Raw genomic sequence first — 25,517 nt, forward strand, 5'->3', positions numbered from 1 at the left:
CACCCAGATTTACCTGGTAGCTGTGCTTAGCAGTCAGACTTCTCTCAAGAAGAGTTAGGCAGTATGCAAAGTATACACAATAGGCACTCAGACACACCAATACAAGCAAACACTGACCAGAGCTTTGGTATCAAAGTATATAATTATTTATTTAAAACACACTGTTTGAAACACTCCAGCACACTTGTTGTAAAATATTCTAAACACAGTTACTATTGTAATCTATACACCCCTTTTCCCTTATCAGATAAGTCTTAGTAAAACACCACTTATTTTCATACAGAGGTGAGCGCTTAACTAGATGGCACTCCAATAAGTTTGTGAAAAAGGGAGGGAAAAAGACAATATGGAAAGGTACACCACTCTAAGATTCAGGAACACTGTTAGCAAGGCAGAAGAGCAAAAGTCACTGGTGAGCCAAAGTCCAAAGGCTGGGCCCACTCCTGGCGAGAGAGCAGAGCACAAATGCGCCCAAGATCACACAGTTACACTAGGCTTAGAAAGTCTTGCAGAGAGTTCAAAAAGAGTTTAGAGAGGCTCGGGAAAGTTTAGCCAGGGTGTTCTAGGCTAACCCAGGTTCCAGAGCCGGGGGCTAAATCTACCCCATACAGTCGGTGGCAAGGGAAGCCAGGCGGGACACGGTACCTTAAGTGGGAAGGATCCTCCAGCGGTGGCAGTTGTTCCTGGCAGTGGGTGCAAGTCGCGTCGTCGTCCAGGGGAAGAGAAGATCTCGACTTGGAGGAAAGATGAAGGTCGTTGCACTGCCAGGGAAGAAACCAGCCGCAGAGTTTTCCGGTTAAAGGTGGTACCTTTTTTCGCGGTCGTGGTAAAACGTGGTATCCCGGTTGCCGGGGTGCTTGGCACAGGCAAGGCGGCCACGAGGTACGTCGGTAAGGCGAAAAGAGGGTGAAACTAGTTATCCCCACCAGTCAAAGGAAGAAGACTCTCCAGCGGGAGATCTCCTCTGTTGTTGGGAAAAGTGGTGAGACGGTCCAGCAGGGCTCCACCGGTGGTGTCGTCGTGGCAGGTCGGCTCAGCTTCTCCCTCGTCGGAGTCTTAGGTCCTGTGGCGACTTCTGAAGTTCCAGTCCCCAAAGCCCTGCTTTTATGCAGAAAACCCCCATTCACTCAGCCTAGCTGTCACTCAAACATGCTAAGTGGTGAGCCGGCCGGCTCACCACTTGGGCCAATCAGGATGGAGTGCAACTTGAGTTGCCTAGGCAACTCTGTCCAGGGTGCCTAAATCCCCCTCCACCCCTCCTAATTACCCCAGACAGGGTGGCACCACTTTGGAGGGCTTCTGTGGAGAAGCCCGCCAAAAAGTGGAACAAAGGGCTCGACTTGGGTTGGAGTCACCGAAGAGAACACCAACGCCATTTTAGAATCAAGTTTTGGCAAAAAATACCAACCGGAGAATTAATATTAATTAAATAAACCGGCGGTATGTTTGAGGCTACCGTAAATAATTAAATAAAGATAGTAGCCTAAAACAATGGGAAATCCCATAGGAAAATATTCGCGGTTGAATATAAAGTAGTATCCACTGCCACCAGCCAAAACTCGATCAGGGGGGACGGAGACGTGCCCCCTCGACTAACAGACCCCCGGGCAATTGAATTGCCCCAGCCAGTACGTCCACAATATGATGGTTTGTACTGGTTGTGTTCAGAATTTAAGACTAGTAAAGTCAATGGTGACTTTACATGCCCTGGGAGACAGTAGTCAGTCCCAGGGTATGGAGTCTATACTGGGGGTCACTATGACACCCCTGTGTTACTGCACTGAGGGTGCTGGATAACACACATCACAAAAACACATGAAGCCCTATGGGGTAAAAGACCCCATAGCCGATTAAACACATCTAGATTCAAAGAAACACACTCAAATCATGCCCAAGAGTGAGGGTAAAAATGTTCACTCTTGGCAGGAGAAAAAAATAAACCCCAAAAATCCAGCAAAGCTGCTGGGGGACTCACTAGGTTAGGGAATTCAGCCTAAACAGAGAATTCTCCCCAACAGTTCCCGCCGTTGAAGGCTCCAGCCCCGGCGTATGAGCTCAATGTGGTGCTAACTAGGCTTATGGGTCTTCCATTCGAGCCTATGCATTCGGCACAGCTGAAGGTTCTATCGTGGAAGACAGTGTTTCTTGTGGCCATCCCCTCCGCATGAGTGGGAGAGATGCAGGCCCTTTCTTGTGAACCACTTTACTTGACATTCCACGATACGAGGGAGATGCTGCGAACACACCCCTCCTTCATGCCCAAGGTGCCATCTAACTTCCATCTCAACGAGCCCTTGGTGTTACCTGTTTTTCTTTCCGTCGCCGGCTGAGAGGACTTTGCACTCGTTGGATGTGGCTAGAGCGCTGAAGTTCTACGTGGACCGCACAAAGTGTTTTCGAAAGACATCACAGTTGTTTGTGAACTTCAGCCTTGTCAATCAAGGGAAGGCCCTCTCTAAGGCTTCCATTTCCAGGTGGCTTTCCGGCTGCATCACCCATTGTCACCAGTTGGCCAACAGACCGTTGCCTGGCCGCCCGAGAGCCCATTCGACCAGAGTGATCGCTGCAACCACAGCGTTCCTGTCTTGTGTGCCCCTGCTGGACATCTGCAGGCCTGCTACGTGGAGGTCGACGCACACCTTAACGAGGTCCCATCGACTGGGATTCCAAGGAGGAGTCCAGAGTCAGCCAAGCAGTGCTGCGCAACCTATTTGCTTAAAGGTGAGCCTGGTGAGGAGGTAAGAGATGCTTAATGTTGAGATGTTGAAATGCTTAATATTGAGTCTTGCCACCTCCCGTGGTTGTGCATGTGTGTACTGCTATGTATTCTTTATTCATGAGCATGTGAATCCATGCCAGACCCCATGCTGGAGAAGGAACAAGTTACTTACCTGGATTCACATGCGAACCCTTCCACCTACCCCTCTGCGGCTCTTTTCTTGGTCCTAATGCACTTTACGTGCTACCAAACCTGAAGATGGCTGCTGGAGGAGGGGTTTAGGTAGAGGGCAGTCATTGGCTGGGGTCAGTATGACCCAGAGACCAGTGATTGGTTGTTAGGCGAAAGACCGTTCCGAAGTTAAACTGAAACTGATTTTTTTCTTTACCGAGGATTCCCAGCCTGACGGGGGATATTCATGAGCATGTGAGTCCATGCCAGACCCATGCTGGAGAACAACAGTTACAGGTAAGTAACTTGTTCCATACGTAACAATAGGCCATTAGGAAATTTGATTTGGGAGAGTTATTTTCAAGAGAAATTGGGGTATACCATGTTTCACTCGATGAAGCCATGACATCTCCCCGGAGGTTGTCTCCCCCCATGTGATACTCCCTCATATAGCCGTCCCCAGGGTCAGGATCAGGTAGCGGCTGCCGTCCACATGGGAGGTTGTTACAGCCGGGAATCATCACAGAAGTCATCACAGTAAGTACTCGGTGGTGGAAAGTGAAGCACTTGCATGTGTGTGGGCGGTGAACAAGTTTAAGAAAGGGGAGTTAAGTGTTAGGACTGAAAACAAACCATTGGTGAGCATTTTCAATAAAGGTAGACTGGAGGGAGTATCTCTGAGAATAATGAAGTGGGTGAGCAGTATGCAAGGATTGCAAGTTCCAGGTTGAACAAATACAGAGAAGGCACAATGTGGTTTTGGATGCTCTATGCAGAGCAGCAATCACATCAGTGATGGAGGAATGGGAAGAAAGTGTTGAGTATAAGGAAGTAGAAGGTACATTTCAGGTACTGGTGTGTGTGAAGCACATGGAGTGGGATGAGGCTTGTGCCAACGATGATGTGTATCCAACAGTTGTGCAGTTGCTGCAGAATAATTGGAGAGGGATGAGTGAAATGTTTTAAATGAAGATGTACCGGAAGGTGCGAAAACAAATTGTGTCTGATGGATGAATATGTGTGCAGAGGACAGTGTTTTTTTCCGGTGGAGTTGAGGGAGACCGTCAGGAGATTAGGTCACTGAGGACATTTGGGTGTAGACCGGACAAAGGCGCCGATTAGGGGTGACTTCTGGTGACTTGGTATGGATGAGGTGAAAGGTCAAGGATTTTATGGATTGTGTGGAAGGGGACAAAGGATTGCACGTTTTTACACCGCCTATGAAGATTCGGGCGGTGCCTAAAGTGCCGTGGGATGAGATTGCTTTGAATCTGTTGGGGCCGTTCAGCATCAGAGGTGCAAGGGACTGTTATCTGTTTTTTGTGATGGATTGAGTGTCAAAATGGCTGGAGTTGTGTGTCAAGGGATTTAAGTTCAAAAAGCATAATAAGGTTTTTGGAGCCATTGTTTTGGAGAGAGGTTTGTAACAGGAGATGCTTGTTTGATAATGGAACTCAGTTGGTGTCTAGGGAGTTCAAGCAATTTCTAGAGCGGTATGGTGTGCAACAGGTGACCATAGCACTTTATCGCCCACAAGGGAATGGTTCCGTGGAAAGTTTTAATCGCACCTTGATGGATGTTATAAGGATAGCGGTGGCTGCAGGTTGAGACTGGATCAAGGCAGCAATGGAGAGGGTTTTCCAATACAGGTTAGCCCCTCATACAGGGACAGGGGTTTGGCCGTTTGAATTGTTGAGGGGCAGAAAACCCAATTGATTTTTGTGTCCTGGTTGGATAGAAAGGTTGAGTTGTGGTGGTGGTGGTGGTGGTGGTGGTGGTGGTGTTGATGTGAGCAAAGTGCAGGATAGAATTCTTCAGAGTGAGATGAAGAGAAAGGTGAGATTTGATGATAAAGTAATCGAGAGATGTACATGTGAATTCACGTGATTTGATAAAGATTAAATTGCACAGCAAAGACAACAAGTGGGAGTTGGTCAAAAATCTGGGTACCTTCATCCTGGTAAAAGTGGAAGTGTATAGAGTAAAGTAAGGATGACTCTGGTGAAGGATGGAGGTGTTAGAAATGTTCGGTGGAAGGAAGGTGGGTGTTAGGAGTGTATCAGCATGTGTTTCAGCATGTTTAGATTAAGTGCAGTGTTCATTCTTTTAAGTCGGGACCAGCTGAGTGGCTTCCCATCTGGGTGGAATGTGGTGGACTGGAGGATTCCAACTGTGACAGTTGAGGGAGTCCGCCAAGTGGGAGGTCGCGTATTGGACCTTGTACTCATCAAGAGAATTCAAACATTGATAAAAATGTCTACTTCGAGTCGCGTTACCTTTCTTGTGTTTATTGTGGTAACAATAGCGACGGATCCTTGCCTCCAAACAAATGCATTTTAGAATCTGTTCAAACAGCAAAGGGTTTTGGGGTGGAAGGGTTCCATAGATATCTATGCAGGAAACGCTGATAAAGCTTATGCGCGCTGCCTCCAGACTAAGGACAGCAGGATCCACTGCTGGATCAATTTCTAGTTCCATTCAGTTATACATCCTGAACATACCATCAGCATTGCTATGTTGGGGATCTAGCCTATGCTCAACAGTGAAGTGAAACCCATGAAGGCTAATGGATCACCTGTGAGCAATCTAGGATTCGTACTCTTCGTGTTCGGTAGCCACTTAAAGAGCTTCTGTTCAGTCTGAATGGTAAAGTGTGTCTCAGCTTCCAAAGGGACCACTGTTAGAGATTTCTCTTTAGGCAATTTTTCTTTCCATATTCTATGGACTCCCAAACATTTTGCTTTTCACCATGTCCTGACATTTTACAGAGAAGTGAAGCCTTCAGCTTCACTCCCCTGGCCTTTTGCTCATTTTGTTACGGGGAAACTAATCAGTCCTTCAGACTATCAGTACTAGGTAACTGTTTCCCTTATGTCTTTCTACCCTTTACCTTTTTGGTAACTTTTTGACAGTGCATACAGCATCTTGCAATGCAGTGGAGATACTTTTGTATCACCCCAGTCTTGAGCTATTTGGTTGCTTTCATATGTGCCTATGTCTCTTGGATTTCCAGCCCGAACTGGAAAGTCTTCTCCAGGGTCCTGTCACGTCTCCTTGCTCGCCTGTCGTCCTGACATATCGTGCCCCTAATTGCACCACTGCTGGCTGTTTGAATGGTGCAGACCCTTACCATTGGTGGGCTTGGACTTGCAGCTATTTTGGCAGATCAGTGTTGGATCCAAGTATCCTGTGTAATAGAGCAGCTGACTGAAGATCGGTGTACGACTCCCGTAGAGGCCCACCATCTCCTTCCTGCGTTTGGCCTGGCGAAGCCCTGCTAGACTACCTGATCTGTGAAGGCCTTGAACGGTGCTTCAAGCCTTGTATTGGTGGGACCAACCAGTCTCTGCACATTCACGAGGATCCAGCCATCCTGATTCCCTAGACCACCCCGAGGACTGACCAGCACTCCAGTGGGCTACCTCAGTAGAATCGTCACTGTTCTGTGTTCATCGCTGGAACTTTGGTGGTCGCTAGCTCTTGCCACAATTTGCCTTCCTGACGAGTTTCAGCTTCAAGGGATGCTGCTCTGCAATGTATTCTTCGACCTTGACTGGAGAAATGTGTGTCATCTTCGCTGTGCGGTGCCTGTCAGCGGAAGTAGCTTCCCTGTGTCCTGTGAGGTGTCCAAGAGATCCCTGCAGCAGTGACTCCTGCTTGCTTTCTTCACTGTGGTTTGCGTCCTACACCAGCAGGCGAGCAGAGAAATCCTCGGACCCGCAACCCACAGGCATCCTACAGTGGAACAAACTTCAGGAAAACCTACCTCCCGTGCCCCCACCCTAGTCGACCCACATAGTCACCTGGGAAAATCAAAGTCGGGGGATAAGTAATTGCAACACATTCACCTCCCCCTGTTCTCCTTAGAATACATTTCGGTTATTCCATTCCATCGCCTTTTGATCATCTGATCTGAAATACTGTATCTGAAAGAAAGGACTATAATTGTAGCTACCTGTAATGTTGAATATCTTCTGGATCATTTCACCACCACAAGAATTCCTCCTACACCTGCCCTTTCCAGGTCTCGTAAAATCTACTCACCCACTTGCATTGGCATGTAGATTTTATGAAGGGCGAGTACCATTTGCATGGTACGCAACCTTACTGGCGAATATGGGGATGTTTGAAACTTTTATTTGACGTTTACTGCAAACCAACTTGGTTTGCAGTAGTTGGCAAATCAAATTATCACTGTGCATGGCTGGCCTTTTGATGGCAAAATTGCACCAAATATGAAGTGTGCTTATGGTGACATGCTCCATTTTACAGAAAACACTGGTAAATATTTTGTCGCCTGTCACCATGGTGCAACTGCATTTCTCTTAGGTCAAGTATGTAAACTAAGGAACGCATCCTGCAAGTCAAGTGGGATTTTTTTAAAAATGTGCAAGGCCTGCTTTCTCCAAAAAAGGTGTGACCTTTGGGCACAAGACCCCATACATACATCATAGGTATTGGACTTAAAAAGTTAGGGTGTCATTCTTGTGAATTGTTTTAATTCCAATACATCACTCCTTGCCTTTTTTTTGTTGTCTGTTATTGATTGCATTTCTAAGAATCTAAAGGTGACTTTATATATGTTTATTAACCTGAGTGTTGCATGATATTACTACCTGCTTATTTAATTTCTAAGTGTGTGTTTCGGCCCTTTAATAAATATAATATTTTGTACTACCCATCTAAATTGAAATGTGTCCATCACTGTTTGGAAACGTTGTGGACCCCTGACCCACTCTCCTGAGATTAAGCCTTGACCACTCTCCACGCTTACATTGATTGGGTCTGGCTAACCTCTCAGATTTCCCCTGTTTACTATAACTAGGATAACTTCCTAAAATCTGTCCGCTAGGCCAGATTCTAGAAATCCATTTTAACAACCACGTAATGGCAAACATTATTTTTCAATAGTGGTGGCTCACCTTTTTTCTCTGTCCTTAAGTGTTGAGATGGATTTCTAAAATGAGCCCCGGTGGTCAGACTTTAGGAGGCCACCCCACTTATGGTGAATAGGGAGTTCTGCGAGTTTAGCCAAAACCAAATCAGGGTAGCAATGGAGAGCAGTCGAGGCTTAATCTCAGGAGAGTGTGCATGGTCAGGGGCCCTTAATGAGTCCACACAGAATGGCACACAATATTTCTGATTAGACAGTCAGTTATAACAATAGTTATTTGTGGATGCCTTTAGAACATAGCCTAAAAAATGAAACTAGCAGATAGTGCTATCACACAATACTCTATAATGCAAATATATACAATCGCCATTAGGCTCACTTAATGTACATCATCAAATAACTTAAATAGATAATGCTATTAAGTAATGCAGTTTTAGTAAAATGATGGGCACCAATTACTCGTACATTATCCCTTTCTTTAGACGTCCAGACCTAAGATGTATGGCGCCTAGTGCCCAAACGTCACAGGTTCCTATACAAGTTTCTCACATGTATGCGTTCTCTTAAAAGGATGCAATAGCCTTGTGATGGTGGTTTTTTTTTTTTTCAAACGATTTAAAAAATTCAACAACAATTTAGGAGAAGACAGGTAAGCTCTCCTCTCTCTTCCAGACCCAAAGCTAACCCAGGGACTGGATACTTGACCTAGGTTAGGCGACCAAAGCTAAGTAAGAGGGAGATGGGAGACAAAGGGACTTGTTCCCAATGTCATCCTATGGATAACTGGTTGGGGCAGGCACAGTTATGCTCACTTAACCCCTTGACTCTGATTTTCCAGAGGGATCCCGATGGGTCACTGGGAGCGCTTTCTACCATCCTTTGTTCCAGTGCGAGGTGCCATGGGGTTGCAGGTTCGAGGAGTCTTCCAGTCGGTTGCAACTACAAGATGATATCCCTGTCAGTGAAGAAATGTGGATTCTAACAGTGCAGACCTCTTCAGGACACTTGCCAAGATGGAGGAAGACGAGTTCTAGTGACCAACACCATTTGCAGGTGACGACAGGCGTCCGTCCAGTCACAGAAGCTGCCCCAGGACCAGGTTCCCTTGAAGATAGGAAGCTGGATGTCGGGGAGAAGGCAACTTGTGCCACAGGCTATCGCCCACCAATGTTCTGGGTTTGAATTCAGAAGGTGATGGCTCTGGCGAGGTAGCCCACTGGGGAGCAGGTCATTCCACCTGGCTGTCAAGCAACACTTCTGAAGGGCTGGATCTTTGAGCAGGTGTCGAGACTAGTTGGCCCCACTTGTCCAAGGGCTGAAGCACTGACTAGGATCTCTGGAGATCAGGCAGAGGAGCAGGGTTTCACTAAGCCGGTCACTGTAGAGGCTGCTGGACCACTGCTGAAGTCGTTCTTAGGTCATCAACGGGCTGCTCTTCTTCGAAGGATTCTTGGCTCCTTCGTAGATCTCCTGAATGGCTGCAGGAGTCGTCCTCTTATCCAAAATCCGAGCTGGAAGCAAGTCCAAGCCCACTAATGATAATGATCCCCACCATTCAAACAGCCAGCAGGTGTCCAATCAGGGGCAACTACTGCTTTGACATCCACGGCAGTAGCAAACTTCTGGCATCAGTTATGTGGACTGGGACTAGGCGGTCCCAGGCCCCTTCTTGGGCCACACACGCACAACGGCTCACAAGCCCAGGAAAGCAGCAGCTTTCCCCGGGCATGTGCATGAAGTTCTAATGTAGGCTTAGTGTTACAAACGTCAACCTTTTTGATGTAATAAGGAAGCATCAGGCCAACCAACCTGATGCCCTTATATCCCAAGTTACTTCAATTAGAAAATAGCATCTAGTAGAAAAATTCCCATTTTCAAATGCTTCATTCAATTCAATCCAATCAAGCCTTATACTATGATGCAGAAGTGACTATATGAACTAACTCACCTAATTCGTAGCTGGAAGGTTGCATCAAGTGTAGTTTGAGCGTGCTTGGCTTTGTACCAGATGCCATGCACGGGCACTCTGTTTTTAAATGTTCTATGTGATTCATGCAGTAACAACACCTGCACAATGACGTCTTCACATTGCGACTGTTAGCGCAGATAATATAAAGAGGGGGGATTTAATGGTGCAAGAAATGGTTCTTAAAAAATTGCGTAATCTTCTCATGAAACTCAATCAAAACTGTAGTAATGAACAACGGTGTTAATTAATTTCTCTGGTTTTCATAAGACCAGGAATTGTCTATTTATAATGATCTATTGTGAATGTGTTTTAATTGAGCTGTTAAACCAAAAATTATTTGCTGGCTACTCAAAATCCTACTTGAAATATGTTATAAACTCCTAACTAGCATTGATTGAATTCAGAGTACAGATTGCATCAAATTGTTTTGCAGATTATTGCACTCTTAAAAGTACACAGACCGCCCGGTCAAACACTGCATAGTTTGGATGATTGCCACTAACCGCTCTTGGTTGCATTCAATGGTCTTTTGGAACAGGAATTGGAGTCCATTCTCACTTGGGTGAGCGATTCACCTGAGAGAACACCAAGACCCCTACCGATGCCTCATCACCAATAAATACACAATGCTCTCAAACTTCCACAGCTTTGAGTCGCAGTTTATGCTCCAAAGTGTACAGGCCTAAAGCTATGTATCATGGTGCTTTCTCTTAACTACTTTACACCACACTGGGTGCCTGCGGCCAGGATAGACACAGATGTTCTAAAGTCCCAAGCTTCCTTTGAGTAATCCACAGCACATGTCTGCAGCCCTTTATCATATGGGTTCCTTTGACTGCCTTAAACACCTTAGGTGTCTGTTTCCTGAGCTACCACCTTGGTCTACAGCGCCAGGGCTCTATTGACACAACAGGAGCAGATCGACTGGCTACTTACTCCTCAACACCGAGCTACAGCCATGTATCACAGGATTGCCAAAAGCATTGTCGTCCGAGGTTCTGCAGCGTGAAGGCCCTATTCGTTTAGGACTGCAATAGCCTGACTGAATTATACTTGGCAAAGAGCCCAGCTCGAGGGGGGGCCGGAGGTTTTACTCTTATAGAAGCGAGGAGTGAGTGGTATCCGTTTGGCTGCGCCAGGTAGAGATAGCTATTGGGAATTTGCTTATTGCTAGAATCCTCCATCTTCTAAAGGCCTTCTTAATGCATATCCAGATTAGGGGGCATGCACTAAATGTACACAGCTTTCTTAATACTCATGTCAATTTGACACCACGGTTTCAGTCCTACGTTTGAGGGAGGGTGCTTGCTTTCTAGACGAAGAGTTCCTAATGTCTGCACCTTTCTCTTGTCAACCCCTCTCAATAAAGCTCCGATAGTTTTTTTCTTGTAGGTTGGTGTCTGAAGATTTTCACTATTGTTAGGCAAAGTTTGTATGCAGTAGCCTCTGGGAACACTACAAACAACTCTGACCACAGGTATAGTAAACCCAACCTTTGGTATAAGCTTGTACTACAGTTTTGGTAGCGTGTTGAGCAGCCAGGCTTATCTCTAGAAGGGTCAATGTGAGCTGTAGTGGAGTTACACAGAGATTTACAGTTGCAAGTATTCAAATAAGCTCTTACATTCAAGGTTTCTTGAATAAACAATTATTAATTTATCAGTCAGTTAGAATAAGCCTTCAGAAGGAGCAACATAATAGTAACCCTCAAATACATACACTTCATAAAATACACACTCTTAATATCTCTAAATCAGTAGATACCCTTTTGGGATGGCCCACAGACACGACCTACACCCTAAGCTGACTTCAATTGCTAGGGTGCTCAGACGTTAATATATCACTGTTGCATTTAGGATCATATAGTAAAAGTCAAAGGAAAAGATTATTTAGAACAAACAAGAGACCACAAATATTCTTAAGCAGGCAAATACTTTCAGATCCTCTAATAAGAGTTCAATCAGTGGAAGAGGCCAAGCCAAAATCAATAGGCTAAAGTCTATGTAAGCTGAAGCACTTCTTTGTCGGTAAGTAGAAAGTCTTTGCACAATGTTTTTGAAGTCTTTGAAGAAAAGAAGAATCAAATGTAGGGCCACAAGCTGATTAGACTTGCGAGTAGTAAAAGATGCAAGCAACTCTACAGTAAGAGGTAAGTTCTCTCAGACTTTTTACAGTACCTTTAAAATGAAGAAAAGATGCAGCAGATGACTCCTGTTCCGCTCTGCAGATCTCACTGTTCCTGGGCCTCAGTCGTGGGGAGGACGTCGGGACTCCTGCACTGTACTGGGACTGTCAAAACTCGCAACCGGCAAACTTCATTTTCAGTGGCTGTTCAGTGTTTTAGCTCCTCGCGTCTACCGCAAATAGGAACACCGCGGTTCCTCGCTGTCGAGGTGGACTTTTCTTGCTTCTGGGGTCCCGCTCTATCAGTCCTGCTTCCTCGCAGTCCGTAGGATCTTCCTGGAGCTCTTGGCCAGCTTAAAAGCAACACACACAATCTGGTGTTCCTCTCCCTGGCTATACGGTTTCCAGCAGCAACTCTGTGGAAATTCAACGAGCTCTGAGATGGATGTCCAGGTGGCTTACTTTGGAGTTGATTGGTCTCACCAACTCAAGGGGAGAAGTCCTCCTTGCAGGGGCTTCTCTGTCGATGCGAACTTGGCATTTCGGCACTGCAGGAGGGCTTCACCGGGCAAACCAACAGTGCAGGAGTTGCAGCAGGCGTCCTTCAAGTTCTTCTTCAGTTCCTTCATCCAGTGGTCGGCTCTGCCTTCCAAGCCAAAAGACTCGACTTTTATTCAGTTCTCTCCCATTCATTCCAGCCTAGCTGTCAATCACCCAGCAGGGTGGCTGTCCTTGACGGACAGTCAGCCAGCCAGTCTTCACAGAGTGCATTTGGGTCTCCTAGGAGAGTAAGCACAGGGAGTTTCAGGCACCTCCCTCACTTCCTGCCTACCCCAGACACCCTGGAGCCAGAGGCGGGCTTCACTTGTGAATCCCGCCAAAGGCAAAGCTAACAATGGGACCAAACCTGGTTTGGTACGCAGAGTAAATCTCAAGAAGGACCTTTCCACAAAGAAATGGCGAAAAAAGACTGGGCCTTTTTGACAAAAATAGCACACTAGGGTGCTTTACTGCAGCTGCGAACGCAGCCCGAGTTAAATGCACACCATGGTAGTTAAAACGAAACCACTGCCACCAGCCATTCAATGAGAAGGGGGGTAACATAAACATTTTACATGAGAAGCTAGACAAAGGGAATACAAGGTAACCCCTTCAGCACCCTATTGTAGGATAGTGTGTGCTGGGTCTAGAAAGTTACAAATGTAAGTAAAGTCAATTTCACTTTACTGCTCTTGGAAAAAGTAGTTTAACCAGGAGAAGGTAGTTAAACATTAGGGAAATCTGAAAGACTTCCCTGTGTCGTTGCATTGAAGGTGCTGTGTGACACAATGTAAAAGATGCCTATGGAGTTTGTCAGACACCAAAACCAAAGAAACGGTGTACAAAATCACATTAAAATACATGAGAGAGTGGGGAAAAGGGTCTCACTCTCACCAGGTTGAAAAAATCAAGTCTTCACAATCTAGCAAAGTTGCTGGGGGTCTATAAGGTGGACGGAATTAGCATATTGCTGAGAATTCTCCCTAACAACTATCTGTTTATTGCCTTAATGAGCCAGGTAGGGATTCCATTGTCTATCTGCTTCACTAGAAACGTGGCAACAGCTTCCTCTAGGCTTTGTACATTACTTTAGTCTTGCATCAATCCAGACAAATTGATTCCAAAGGAATGTAAAATGTCAATTTACTTCAGCCAATACATGGGTTATCTTGTGTTATGATGTCAACTATTGATGCAATCCCTGAAATGTTTAATGTACTGTGGCGAACCTGGAGGAGTCAGACGCACTGAGGACATTTCAAGTAGTTCTTTAATAAATTAAATAAGAAAAGGCCTATCTATCCCTGTTGCTAAAGGGATTTTCCCTGTCTAACAAAATAAACTAAGGGTGCTAACAAAAACAAATATATGTTCTCAGTCCAAAACCTAATTCTATCTGGCCCTTCCACTTTAAAAAAAAATGAATCTAAAGACCAGAGGACTGTGCTTCTGATTGAGCTCACTGTGCTTCTTCTCAACGTAATGATAATAGTTCCAATGAAAAAAAGGTTATTTAAAGTCCATAAAGAAAATTCCTTAATCATCCTTGCACAATCCTCATCAGAATCTGTAATTCATGGTGTACATTTAAAGTCCTAACATTTTTATACGCCTGGATCCTTCTTGTATCCTTTCTCTAAATCCTTGTATGCCTTTTTTGTGGTTTCTCCTCCAGATTCTGTTCTATTAACTACTTTCACATTGTGTTTTATAGGGCTCGCCAGACCCTTCTAATTTCTTATACTTTGCAACAATCGTGGCCCTCACCAATGTTTGTTTTGGGTTTCTCGGGCCCCCATAACCACAGTTACTTCACTTGTTTCCAATTGCCTCCCATGGACCACCCTGCTATCATCTTCAGTGTTCGTCTGATTCTCAGGGTTTGGCGTTTCGCTAGGGCGTTTTACCCTGGTTACAGTCTCGGGTTTCTCATGTCTGTTTCTCAACCTGCATGCCTCAGCAGTCTCAGCGCACAGAGGCGGAGCGGAGGACTCGTGCCTCCTGATGCGTCTGATATCAGCGTTCGTTCGTGGACTCCATGCCCACCATGGGTACGCCGTGGTCATGCCTTCAAGTGAGACTGTCTTCACCACCCTGACCCTGTAGTGGTTACTTCACTGCTCTCTTTGCCAGCCTTCCGGCATTCGTCAATGCTCCTTTGGTTCTCTCGTGCTGCTGCTGGCTCTGCGGCCCACAAGCACTCCGCCCCTCGAGGACATATCTTCGTCAAAGGCTTGCCTCTGCATAAGGTTCTCGCTCTACGTAAGGTTCTCCCTGTCATTCTCTTTGGTTTCTTAGTCTCTTTAAATTTGCAGCCAACTCTTAAAGGGGCATTTTGTTTCTCTTATTTGGTTATGTGAAATCCATCATTATGGAAATCGTATTACTGGTTGTTGAAGGCAATACAGCAATAAGTGCAGGGACCCTAATTCCCATATAAGCGAACAGTGTTTCTCATATAGGGAGTTCCTCATGGGGATGGGGAGTCTTTGTCACCTAGAGAGGAGTCGCTCGCAGTGAGGTACCGCTTGCCAGATGCCTAGGGTGGCTCTGCTTAGCGGGGTCAACTACATAGCCTTAAAGAGGCTCATCTGGATTTGTCACAGTACACTTGATACCAATTGAATACTTTGTGAAAATGGGAATAGCATACTTACTTTGTCAAAGGAGAGAGACTTTTGGCCATCTTGTGGTCAGCGTCAGCCACTGCAATTTAAACATTAGTACCCGGTGCGCCAAATAGAAAATGAAATCTATGCTCCGATTGAAGCAATTTCTAAACTTACTTAGTCTATAATCCCGATCACGTGGCGGCACGTCAGATTCCTTTCTCCCTTCAGGCTGCCATGGCAAGGGAGAAGGGACTAAACATAGTCCCTTCTCCCTTTCCATGATGGTCATTTGTTTACTTTTTTTGCCATTCAACTAAATGCCTGCCATGGAAGGGGAGAAGGAACTACGTGTAGTGCCTTCTACTGATCCCCAGCATACATTTTTTGTTCTTTTTTTTTCTCGAGTGGAGAAATGGTCACAGCGCTGTTTCTCGACTTGAGCAAAATTGCAATTAGTACCCCGGTACGATGTGCCAGGATACTAATGGCAATATGACCCTCGACTGGTAATGGCCCTCCTCCTCGGGTCATATTGCTTAAGTATTCATTCCTCTGGTGTCTGTCTTAAGCAGTACTTCAACCAACTAGCTTAATCCCAAAATGTGCTCGCCATTCTGCCCTGGGTTTGTACAGTTTCAGTATTGCAAAAAATAAAACAATTCCTGGGACTGGCTTATAGACCAAAAATAATCTAATTGTATGGTTACGTTTTTTACAGTTACTTATAACCTTATTGTATATTGCATCGATGCAAGATTTAAGTGCAAATGTAAAGGCATGATTGTTTTTTGTCCTAGAAGCATTTGCACATGCCCTGAATGTGTGAAAAATAAAGGTAGAGTGCCTTGTGCAGTGAATGAAATCCAGAAATTGTCATGAATGAAGTTTAAATAACACAGATAATATTGAAGCACCCTGTCTAATGCCATATGACAAATGCCCAGGCTGAACACAATGATGGGAGATTGACTTGTACCTATTTGATAAGAAAAAGAGTGATGATTGCAATGTGTTTTAAGAACAGCACCTCATTCAGGGGGTATGCCTGTCACATTCCCTAAAAGGCCCCCGAATATGTTGTTTAAAAGAAGGAAAGAGCCACGTGATTGTGAGGTGGTCGTCCAAGGTGGTGCCACCCTGCCCAGGTGGTGCATCATGTTGTATCAGCAACAGGATGATCTCATTTCTCCTCTTCTGGCTACATAATGATCAATGAATGTAGGATTCCTGTTCTTATATTTGAGGCAATCCATTAAAAAGGATGAACACCAGTATGAAAAGCTGCGGATACTGAGGGATGGCTCTGTGCTGGTATTTTACCTGCTGAGACCACGCACTACCTATTCAGATCCCTGCTTGAGTAAAGGGAAAGGTGGTGGGCTTAGTACCAGGGCTCTTGGACACGGGTGGTGGGTGAGACTGGCGACACTAAGAACATCTTGGTGCTGTAAGGGTACATGCACCTTGTACCCCGATCTACACATCTGCATCACCTTTATGGGCTACTCCACACCGTATATGAGAAGGGGATAACCATTTCAGCGGAGTTTACAACTTAAGAGTTGAAATGTTACCACTTAGACACTGTCCCTATTAGTTTAGGCACCATAGAGCTAGCTCAAATTAGTCTGTATTGCTGGAAGGAAGAGGATCACACGGACAAACACCTTGAAGTCTCTTGAACAAGTATGCCCTGGACCTGCCCACTGGCAGCTTCCCGTCAAGTACAACTTTGATGTGCACATACATAGAGGTTAAACATGTCTGGTCTAGATAAATGAGATAAGCAGAGCCATGCTTCTCACAATGCATGACTACATCACCTAGCTGCTTCCTCTAATTTATTTTTGATACATCTGCAAGTTCTTTGAGGGAAAGGTATGGTACTAAGTAACTACCTGTGATATTAAAATAGTGGCATGGCTAGTCAGTCAGTGTGCTAGCTATCAATGAGGGCATCTCACCTATGGAATATCTACATATTTTAAACCAGCTGCTTCTGAACATATTTCCCTCTTTAGCTACTTAGCTGAGGCAACGGTAGCAGATTACAACTCCACGTTTTCACTGCCAGAACCTCTATATAAAAAAAACTATTTGAAAGGTGGTGTCCTGTCAATTGGTCGACTGCAATTTGGTCGACTGCAATTTGGTCGACTGCAATTTGGTCGACTGCAATTTGGTCGACTGCAATTTGGTCGACTGCAATTTGGTCGACTGCAATTTGGTCGACTGCAATTTGGTCGACTGCAATTTGGTCGACTGCAATTTGGTCGACTGCAATTTGGTCGACTGCAATTTGGTCGACTGCAATTTGGTCGACTGCAATTTGGTCGACTGCAATTTGGTCGACTGCAATTTGGTCGACTGCAATTTGGTCGAATGCCAAATGGTCGAATTTTTTTTTTTAATTTATATATATTTTTTGTGGGTTTTCGTGTGGGGAAAGAAAAAAAAAAGAATAAAAAGGGGGTTGGGGACCCCCCCCAAAAAAAAAGGGTCAAAAAAAAAAAAAATTCGACCATTTGGCATTCGACCAAATGGTGTCGACCAATTGTCCTGTCGACCAAATGTTTTTGACCAATTGACTGGTAACCTTGAAAGGTTCCATCCCAACAAAGAAAATTGGGAAATTGTGTGGGGAGAAAATGGCATAATTAAAACATTGGTTTCATGTGTAATCTGGTTAGGCATAAGGGGCCTTGGTTGCAGGGAATGTTGTCATTGGACTGCTATAATGTGGTTGGGAATTGGCTTTTTACTGTTACATACAGAAATTACGAAATGCTATATTTTGTTTTGTCTGAGGATAAAAGTAGATCACTTCCATTTCAAATAATTATCACAGAATCCCATTGCAAAAGAGGGCTAACGATAAAACAAGTTAGTGATTAATGTAATGTATTCAGTCTGATCACCTTTAAATATTTTTTGCACATTCTTCTTGAATGCGTCATTCAATTGATGAATACATTTTCTTTCTGTAGGTGAAAAGCACAGACTGTTGAGTCAAGTTGTACGGCCTCCAGAATGCAGGTCCATAAGCCCACCACACCTTCCAGATGACAGGCCGACAAGGTGGAAAGAGGAAGAAAGAAAGCCAGATAAAAAAGACATCTTAAAGCGATTTGATGATTCAGAAATCAAAGAGCGAATTTCCTCTTCAGTAGAAAGACAGAAGGAGCATGTTGTGGACACTGCCGAAATGTTAAAGGTCAAAGAACCAGATATTGCAATTCGTATCAAGTCTGAGGAGCAGGATTCCTCCGAGAGAATACACGAAGAGAGCAAGAAAAAATCAAAAGGTCTGAAGAAAGCATTAAAGAAGAAAAAGGAGGAAGAAGCTGTGATGGAAAAGCTGAACGCTGAGTTAGTCACTGAGGAAGTGGAAGTCTTTTCACCTAAAAGAGGCCAAAAAAAGAAAAGTGCAGAAAGGAAGCGGAAAAGATCTAGAGGAGACTCTGATGTTTCTGAAGATGAAGTAACCCAACACATTAAGAAGAAAAAAGGCCCAAGGACACCACCTGCGACTGTGGCCCTTGTTGCAGCATCAGCACCTCCACTAGTGGCTGTGCCAGTTGTTAATACCATGAAAGAAGAGCCAGTTGAAGTTGTTCTTGAGAAGGCATCTGTAGAGGCACCCGAGGAAAAGGAAAATACATTTAGCGATTGGTCAGATGATGAGGTACTTGAACGTGGCGAGATTATTGTTCCAGAACGATGCATTGAAGAGCCTGTCAAGAAAGCTCCTCAAAACAAGGTAGAAATAGTAGACCTTCCAGTTGCTATTGTTGAGGAGCTGCCACCTCGCAGGCCTGCTGATCAGAAACGCAGCAGCAGCATTTGTAGCAACCAAAGCCGGACTTCCAGTCGCATGCGCTCTCCCTCCAACGAGTCAGCTCATCGGAGTGGAGATGACCAGGCTGTCCGGAAGAAAACTGTACATGGCAACTCCCGAGACAGAGAACGAAATAGAAGTGTGGAAAAAACTGGGGAACGCAAGTCCAGAATAGACCAGCTGAAGAGAGGAGAGCCGAGTCGTAGCACCTCTTCAGGTAATTTGGAGAGGACAGTTTATCTTGATGTAAGCAAAGTTAAAGGTTTTTACTCAACTCAGAATGAAGAGGCTTATATAAAGTGCCTCTCCCTCTTTCTCTCTCCTCTTCCAACCTCTTGCTACCCTGTCCCCTCTTCCTGATGTCATTGATGGAACGAGTCTCCCTCCATTTCTTCTGCATGGTTTAAAAGCCAAATGTTTGCAAACTGAGTATTGTCTAAAATCTCTTTTACTCCACACTAATCCTTTGATTGGAAGTACTGAATCAAATAAGTTAAAACTGTTTTTCAATTACATCCCACATCTTTCAAGTTGATTGCCAGCTGGAATAATCTTATAAGAATTCTTATACGCTTGCCCACTTAGAAACAGGAGCACGTTACATGAGCTTGTATCTTAGACCTCTCCTATATTTTCTGCCTGCTTTCTTCTGCCTCCTTTTTTCTGCCTCATTGCCACCAAACACTATACAAATTAAGTCTCATCAGACTGTCCATTCAAAATTGGAAAGCATTGTTTGGACCTTGATTATGTTTGCAGCTGTGGCTGGCAGAACAGTACCGCTAAATGGCACCTCAATAATAAATAACTGCCATGCCTTCGGTCACAGTCCCTAGACCTACACCCACAATCCAGAAAAATGCCTACTTGCGACATTAGAAGGCACTGCTCTGTATTAAATGTATGTCAGCTTGTGTAATGGTTATACAACCCAAATATGTGCTTCTAGCCTATCTAATGACTTGGGACTAATGTCCAGAAATACTCTAGTAGCAGCAGTGCACTGCTTCCCAGAATATAATTTGTAAATCTAATAGTTTAAAAAAAAAGCACATAATGTAACTTTGCTTTTAATGTTTACCTTCATTTGTGTGCTCAATATCTACATTTCCGTTAAGTTAGGGCAGTACCTTTTGGATATGTAGTGTAATTAGAACCCAATTTTTGTCCGCAGGTCCATACCTGAATGTTATAATTTATGATGCAATCGTCCATGGGTGGGGAAGTGAGGCAGCGGCAATTGACCAAGTTGTAGTGATTTTGTTGCTTCAAATTGAGTATTTTAGGAATAAAATGTTAACTAATGGGCAATTTAGATTACATTTTAAATAGGATCAAAATATTGCATTTCGCATTTTACCACCCTTAAGTAATTTTGTATTTGTTATGCTCTCACTCAGTGACTTTACATAATCCTGTTTAATGTTTCTTAAATTAACTTTAGATCGTCAAGATTCAAGAAGCCATAGCTCAAGACGAAGTTCTCCTGAGTCCGACCGCCAGGGTCATTCAAGATCTGGATCATTTGACAGCAGAGATAGGCTTTCAGAAAGAGATAGGCATGACCATGACCGGGAAAGAGAACGTGACCGCAGAGATGGAAGGCAAAGAGATTGGGACCGAGATACAGATAAAGACTGGCAGAGGAACAGAGACAGAGATCGGATGCGAGAAAGAGAACGGGACCGAAGGAGAGATCTGGATAGGGACAGGGAGAGGGACCGGGATAGAGAGAGAGACCGACCTGCTTTGGAACTTGGAGATAGGGGGAGAATTGTTGATGTTCCCTCTCTCATGGATCTGAAACCTAAAGTGGACAGAGAACTAGAGAAGATGGTTCTCTTGCGAGATGCTGAGTCCTTGGAGAAAGCCAAAAGTGAGAAAGTTATGGAAAACATACTGGAATTGAATAATGCAAAGAAAGAGAACTTGGAAGGTATTTTTTTGGATTCTGCTTATTAATATTTAGATGATCAAGTAAACGTGCTATATGTTAAAGTATAATGTTTGTAAATGTTCCAAAGAACAAGTCTGATTACCAGTAATCACTTTACAAAATGTTCCAAGTATGGGTTGGTCTTCTTAACTGTCATTCCAGCTTGCACTAGATCAGACATAGCAAAATAGCAAAATTGTCCCTTATGTACATACACTAGAGATGGCTATTCTAAGGCGTTAACTTGAAGATTACATGTTTGGTGAGAATTCAATTTTTGGCGTGTAATGTTGCCAACTTGATTAGTTCCTTAAGCCTATTGTTGTGTTTTTGGTTCCTAACCTGTTTCTTCTGTCAGGGGGACTGCTACTGAATGACCTATGCAGCTGCAGTGCATTTATGGTGTTCTCTCCTTAGTAGCCCTTATTGCTACCTGGGCATGGGTGCTCCTTGAGCACCAGAGCTTCTCCCTGGATGGGGTTTCTCACTCAGAAGCCATTGCAAAAATGGCTGTTGGCTATGTATTTTACTTTGGGCTACACTGTACTTGATATGGCAGTTTTTGTTTCACCCTCTGAGTGAACTAAAACCCCTGACCTTCAAGGGGGCGATAAAACCTGACAAGAAAGGGAAGCCAAACCGCTCTTCAAGGTAAGTCATGTGAACCAAGCCACAAGGCTTAACTCTCAGGTAGGGGTGGAAGGTCGACACAAAGGTACAATTACTCCACAGACATCTCTGGAAAAATACACGAGTCAGGCTAGGCCTCGAGGGCCGGCTCCATGTCGGGTTTTCAGGATACCCCTCAGTAATATTCATGAGATACATATGCATATAATGTTCTAAATGTATGCACATTTTTCCTCATGAATATTAATGCATATCCTGAAAACCCATCAGTATCCCAGCCCGCAAGGCCTGGATTTGGACAACCCATAATGAAAAACTATGTACTTTATTAAGTGATGCACAGAAATCTATCAGGTCAAATAAGGACTTAAGGTGTACACATTAGTAACAAGATACCAGGTTTTAGGAAAAAATCCTTTTTGCTGCTTTCCTTCCATAGATGCCAATGGTATTCCATGCCTGTTGCTATTGTTTTGAACCTTAGTGTGAGGCCTTTTTGCTCCACTTACCTCACTAAACTAATCTGTTTTGTGTATGTTAATGAGAATGTTCATTTCTGTGATAATTACCTTCAACCTTAGAGACCCCCAGCTCTTTTGCTGGACTTGGGACTTTTAAATTTTAACCCTGGAGTTAGTGAGACCACTCTTATGTGTTTTCACTGTTTTTGGAGTCTTGACAAACTCCATAGACATCTACTTTTGTATGGTGACACCCAGCGCCTTCAGTGCAGTGCATCTAACAGGACCCCACCTGACTGACCTGGACCGCTCTCCAGACCCATAGTTTTGTAGAGCATCACTGACTATGGAACAGTATAGAAATCTACCATTAGGCCTTATGCCACACTTATTCCACCTCCCGCCGAAATAATGAACCAGTGTATACCCTGCAATTCCGTTGTCTATATCAACTTCTGCTCATGGCGCAATATGACATCTGGTCTGCTGATCCTGGCGGAGGTGCATTGGACCTTCACCCTCATGACGATTTGATCGCTTATGAGCGGCCTCATTGTCCTCACTGGTTTATACCAGTCCAATGTTCTGTTCGCTGGCCGTTCTCCTTCTGCCAGCTGTCTCAGGCAGACAGTGGCCTGTATTCCAGCTCATACTGACCATACTTGAATGAGTCTAGTCAGAACAAGAATTGGGGCAAAGCTAAAATGGGAAAGAGGGTGGCTTACCAATGTACGCTGCAAGGAAGACATTCTAAGGAGATTGGGTGGTATGACAACAATTTGGTGGCGAATAGTCTATTGGTTTATGCTCAAAAAGTCAATTCCCATAGCCTAAGTTCAAATATTTATTTTCAATTTCTCCGACAACCTCTTGTGATAGAATTGTATAACTGTTTTCTGTTTAAAGTGGTGTTGTCCACTTTGCACGCCTTACTATTTTTATGTACACATATTTAAAGTTACTTTCTTGTAGTTTTGCTTAAACTTAATGCACGATTCACATTTTCAGAATGTTTTTTGGGCAATATTTTACTAGGTATTCCTGGTCAGTGATATGTACCCTATACCTGTGCCCATCCCTCTTAAGAGTGATGCCTAACTGCTTGAGTTTGTTCAAACTGTTTTGGAAACTCGGTGCATAATTTGTAACAAAATAAATGCCGGGGCCCAAATATTTTCGAGCGTTTCATTTTATTTAATTTTAATAGTTGTTTTTGTTAACACGCTTAATACCAGAGTTCGGTTTCTAAGCGCAGATCGGGGATTCAAACCTCTGTTGCTCTGTATGGTCTTGCTTCCAAGACCAGCACGTTCATGCCTGTTACACATCGGGGTAGGCAACACCCAGCCTTCAGTTACCACCACCGTCTTCTCCCAAAATATCAACAAATTCAGGGGAAAAGCTGCAACTCCTAGCAGCTAATTTTGAGTGATGGATGTACTACCTAAGGCATGTGTTATACAGATACCAATAACACAAAAGTACATAACATCTCCAGCATGGGGGTCTGGCATGGATTCACATGCTCATGAATAGCATGTGAAATGAAAAAATGCTCCATTTTAGTAATATGCATTTTTTAGCGATTAAGCATCCAATGTTAAATAGCCTACAGGTTTTTATGTTAGCCTTGCGGATATCTCCCAGCAGGTACTTTAACGGGTGCAGAGCCGGTTCTAGGTCCAGCATTCCGCACATCGCTTCTGCTATGGGCTTCCAGCAGTCGGCAATCAGAGGGCAGTTCCTGAACATGTGTATTGTGTCAGCCTCTGTCGTTCTACATTTTGGGCAGGTTTGTGGCTCTTGCGGGTTAAATCTTGTTATATGGCAGGGTGTATAATGTAATTTGTTAAGTATTTTATATTGTATTAGTCTTAGCTGTGCATTAAATGAAACTTCCTTAGTCGAGGTGCACATTTTCCGCCACTTCATTTAGTCTATGACCGGTTCAGTGTCTTTTTCCCATTGCTCTCTTAGCTTGGGGTTGGCCGGTGCGGAGACCTGCATTTTGGATTATAGTCTCGCCAGCAGTCCTCTCCTGCCTTTGTTCTGTAGTAGCATATCTAGGCATTCATCGGGTTCCGGCTCGTTTGGTGTAGGATGGCCATTGTCACTGTACCACCTCTCTCATCCGGTAGTATTGTAGTGTCCTTATCTGATTGCCTCCTAGTTTCCCTTTAAAGTCGCTGATAGAGACAAACTTGCCGTCCGGGAACATGTCGCCCATTTTCATTGTCTTCTCTGGATCCCATGCCATCTGGATGTTTGCATCCATAGTCAGAGGTATATCTGGGGTGTACCGTAACAGGATGTTACGGTTGTATGGGTTTTCAATGTGTAGTCTTGACCGTATGCGTCTCCAGGCATCTAGCGTTGTACTCATTGGGTCCAACAGACAGGGATCGATCTTGTGGGAGCAAATAAGCGTGGACTTAACGTCTGCCGGTGACGCAGATCGTTTCTCAATTTCCACATGTGAATGCAGCGAGTTCTTGCTATACCATAGGTTTGTGTGGTGGGCCTGGGCAGCCAAATAGTATAGCTCAAAATCAGAAGCTGCAAGGCCCCCCCTGTGGTATGGCTCCGTGATTGACTCCCATTTTGCCCTAGTGTTTTTGCCACCCCACACAAATCTAGTTGCCAAGCTGCGGAGCGAAGTAAAAAATTTCCGGCCAGGCCAGATTCGGATTGTGGTGAAGAGATATAACAGTTTGGCTGCCATGATCATTTTCAGGACAGGGACTCAGCCCATCAGGGAGATTGGGAGTTTTCCCCATAGTAGCATTTTGTGTTCTAGTGTTTTGAGATTGCATGATTTAGCTCATACAGGTCTTTTCTAGTGCGGACTATCTGCACCCCTAGATATTTCACTGTTTCTCCGGCCCATTTCATGTCTTGCAAATGGGTGGGTTTGGCGGTTGTGGCAGGAAGGGGGAACAGTTCGGATTTTGTATTATTTATTTTGTATCCAGAATGCAGGGTGAATAGTTTGACCTCCTCCAGGATAGGTGGTAGATTTTCTACTGGGTTCTTCAGTTATATGAGATAGGGATATCATTTGTGGGGGTCCTTGTATGTGGATGCCCCTATGTCCGTGATGTCGGATTCTGCATGCATAGAGTTCAATTGTTTAAGCAAATAAAATTTAGGAAAATGGGCAGCCTTGCCTAGTACCCCAAGCCAGTTTTATTACTAATGAGAAGTTTTGGTTGGTACAGACTTTGGCCCCTGGATCTGTATAGAGTAATTTCAAAAATTTGCAGAATTCTTCCCCCCAGTCTCATGCGTCTCGAGACTCCAAACAGGAAATTCCATGATGTGGAGTTGAATGCTTTTATTGCAGCTTCAGGGAGATCAGGGCTGATTTGGGTCATGGTGCCTAACAGACGTCTCGGGTTCAGGGCGGTGGATCTCTGTGAGGCAGAATTGCATGCAGTACCCCCTGGGAACACTACACACAATTAGGACTGTTAGGGAGAATTCTCATTCTATGGCTAATTTCCCTTACCTCTAGAGTCCCCGAGCAGCTTTGCTGGATTTGAAGGGTTTGTTTCTTTTCTCCTGCTAAGAGTGAGACTCTTTTTCCCACTCTTAGGTATTTTTGCTATGTGTGTTCTAGGCTA

The 25,517-nt window shown here is 44.4% G+C and overlaps 1 protein-coding gene across 2 annotated transcripts in view; it reads left to right on the forward strand.

The window, feature by feature from the left end:
• Positions 1–25,517, forward strand: part of ZC3H13 (zinc finger CCCH-type containing 13) — a 1,331,719-nt gene that overhangs the window by 1,106,712 nt on the left and 199,490 nt on the right. For both annotated transcript variants that reach the window (XM_069639959.1, XM_069639960.1), the window contains exons 15-16: positions 18,017–19,084; positions 20,312–20,803. In XM_069639959.1, coding sequence (XP_069496060.1) covers positions 18,017–19,084; positions 20,312–20,803 — 1,560 coding nt within the window. The remainder of the gene's footprint in view (positions 1–18,016; positions 19,085–20,311; positions 20,804–25,517) is intronic.

Source organism: Ambystoma mexicanum, chromosome 7q (genome assembly GCF_040938575.1).
Source record: "Ambystoma mexicanum isolate Mex_15411 chromosome 7q, UKY_AmexF1_1, whole genome shotgun sequence".
Classification (NCBI taxonomy): Eukaryota; Metazoa; Chordata; class Amphibia; order Caudata; family Ambystomatidae; genus Ambystoma; species Ambystoma mexicanum.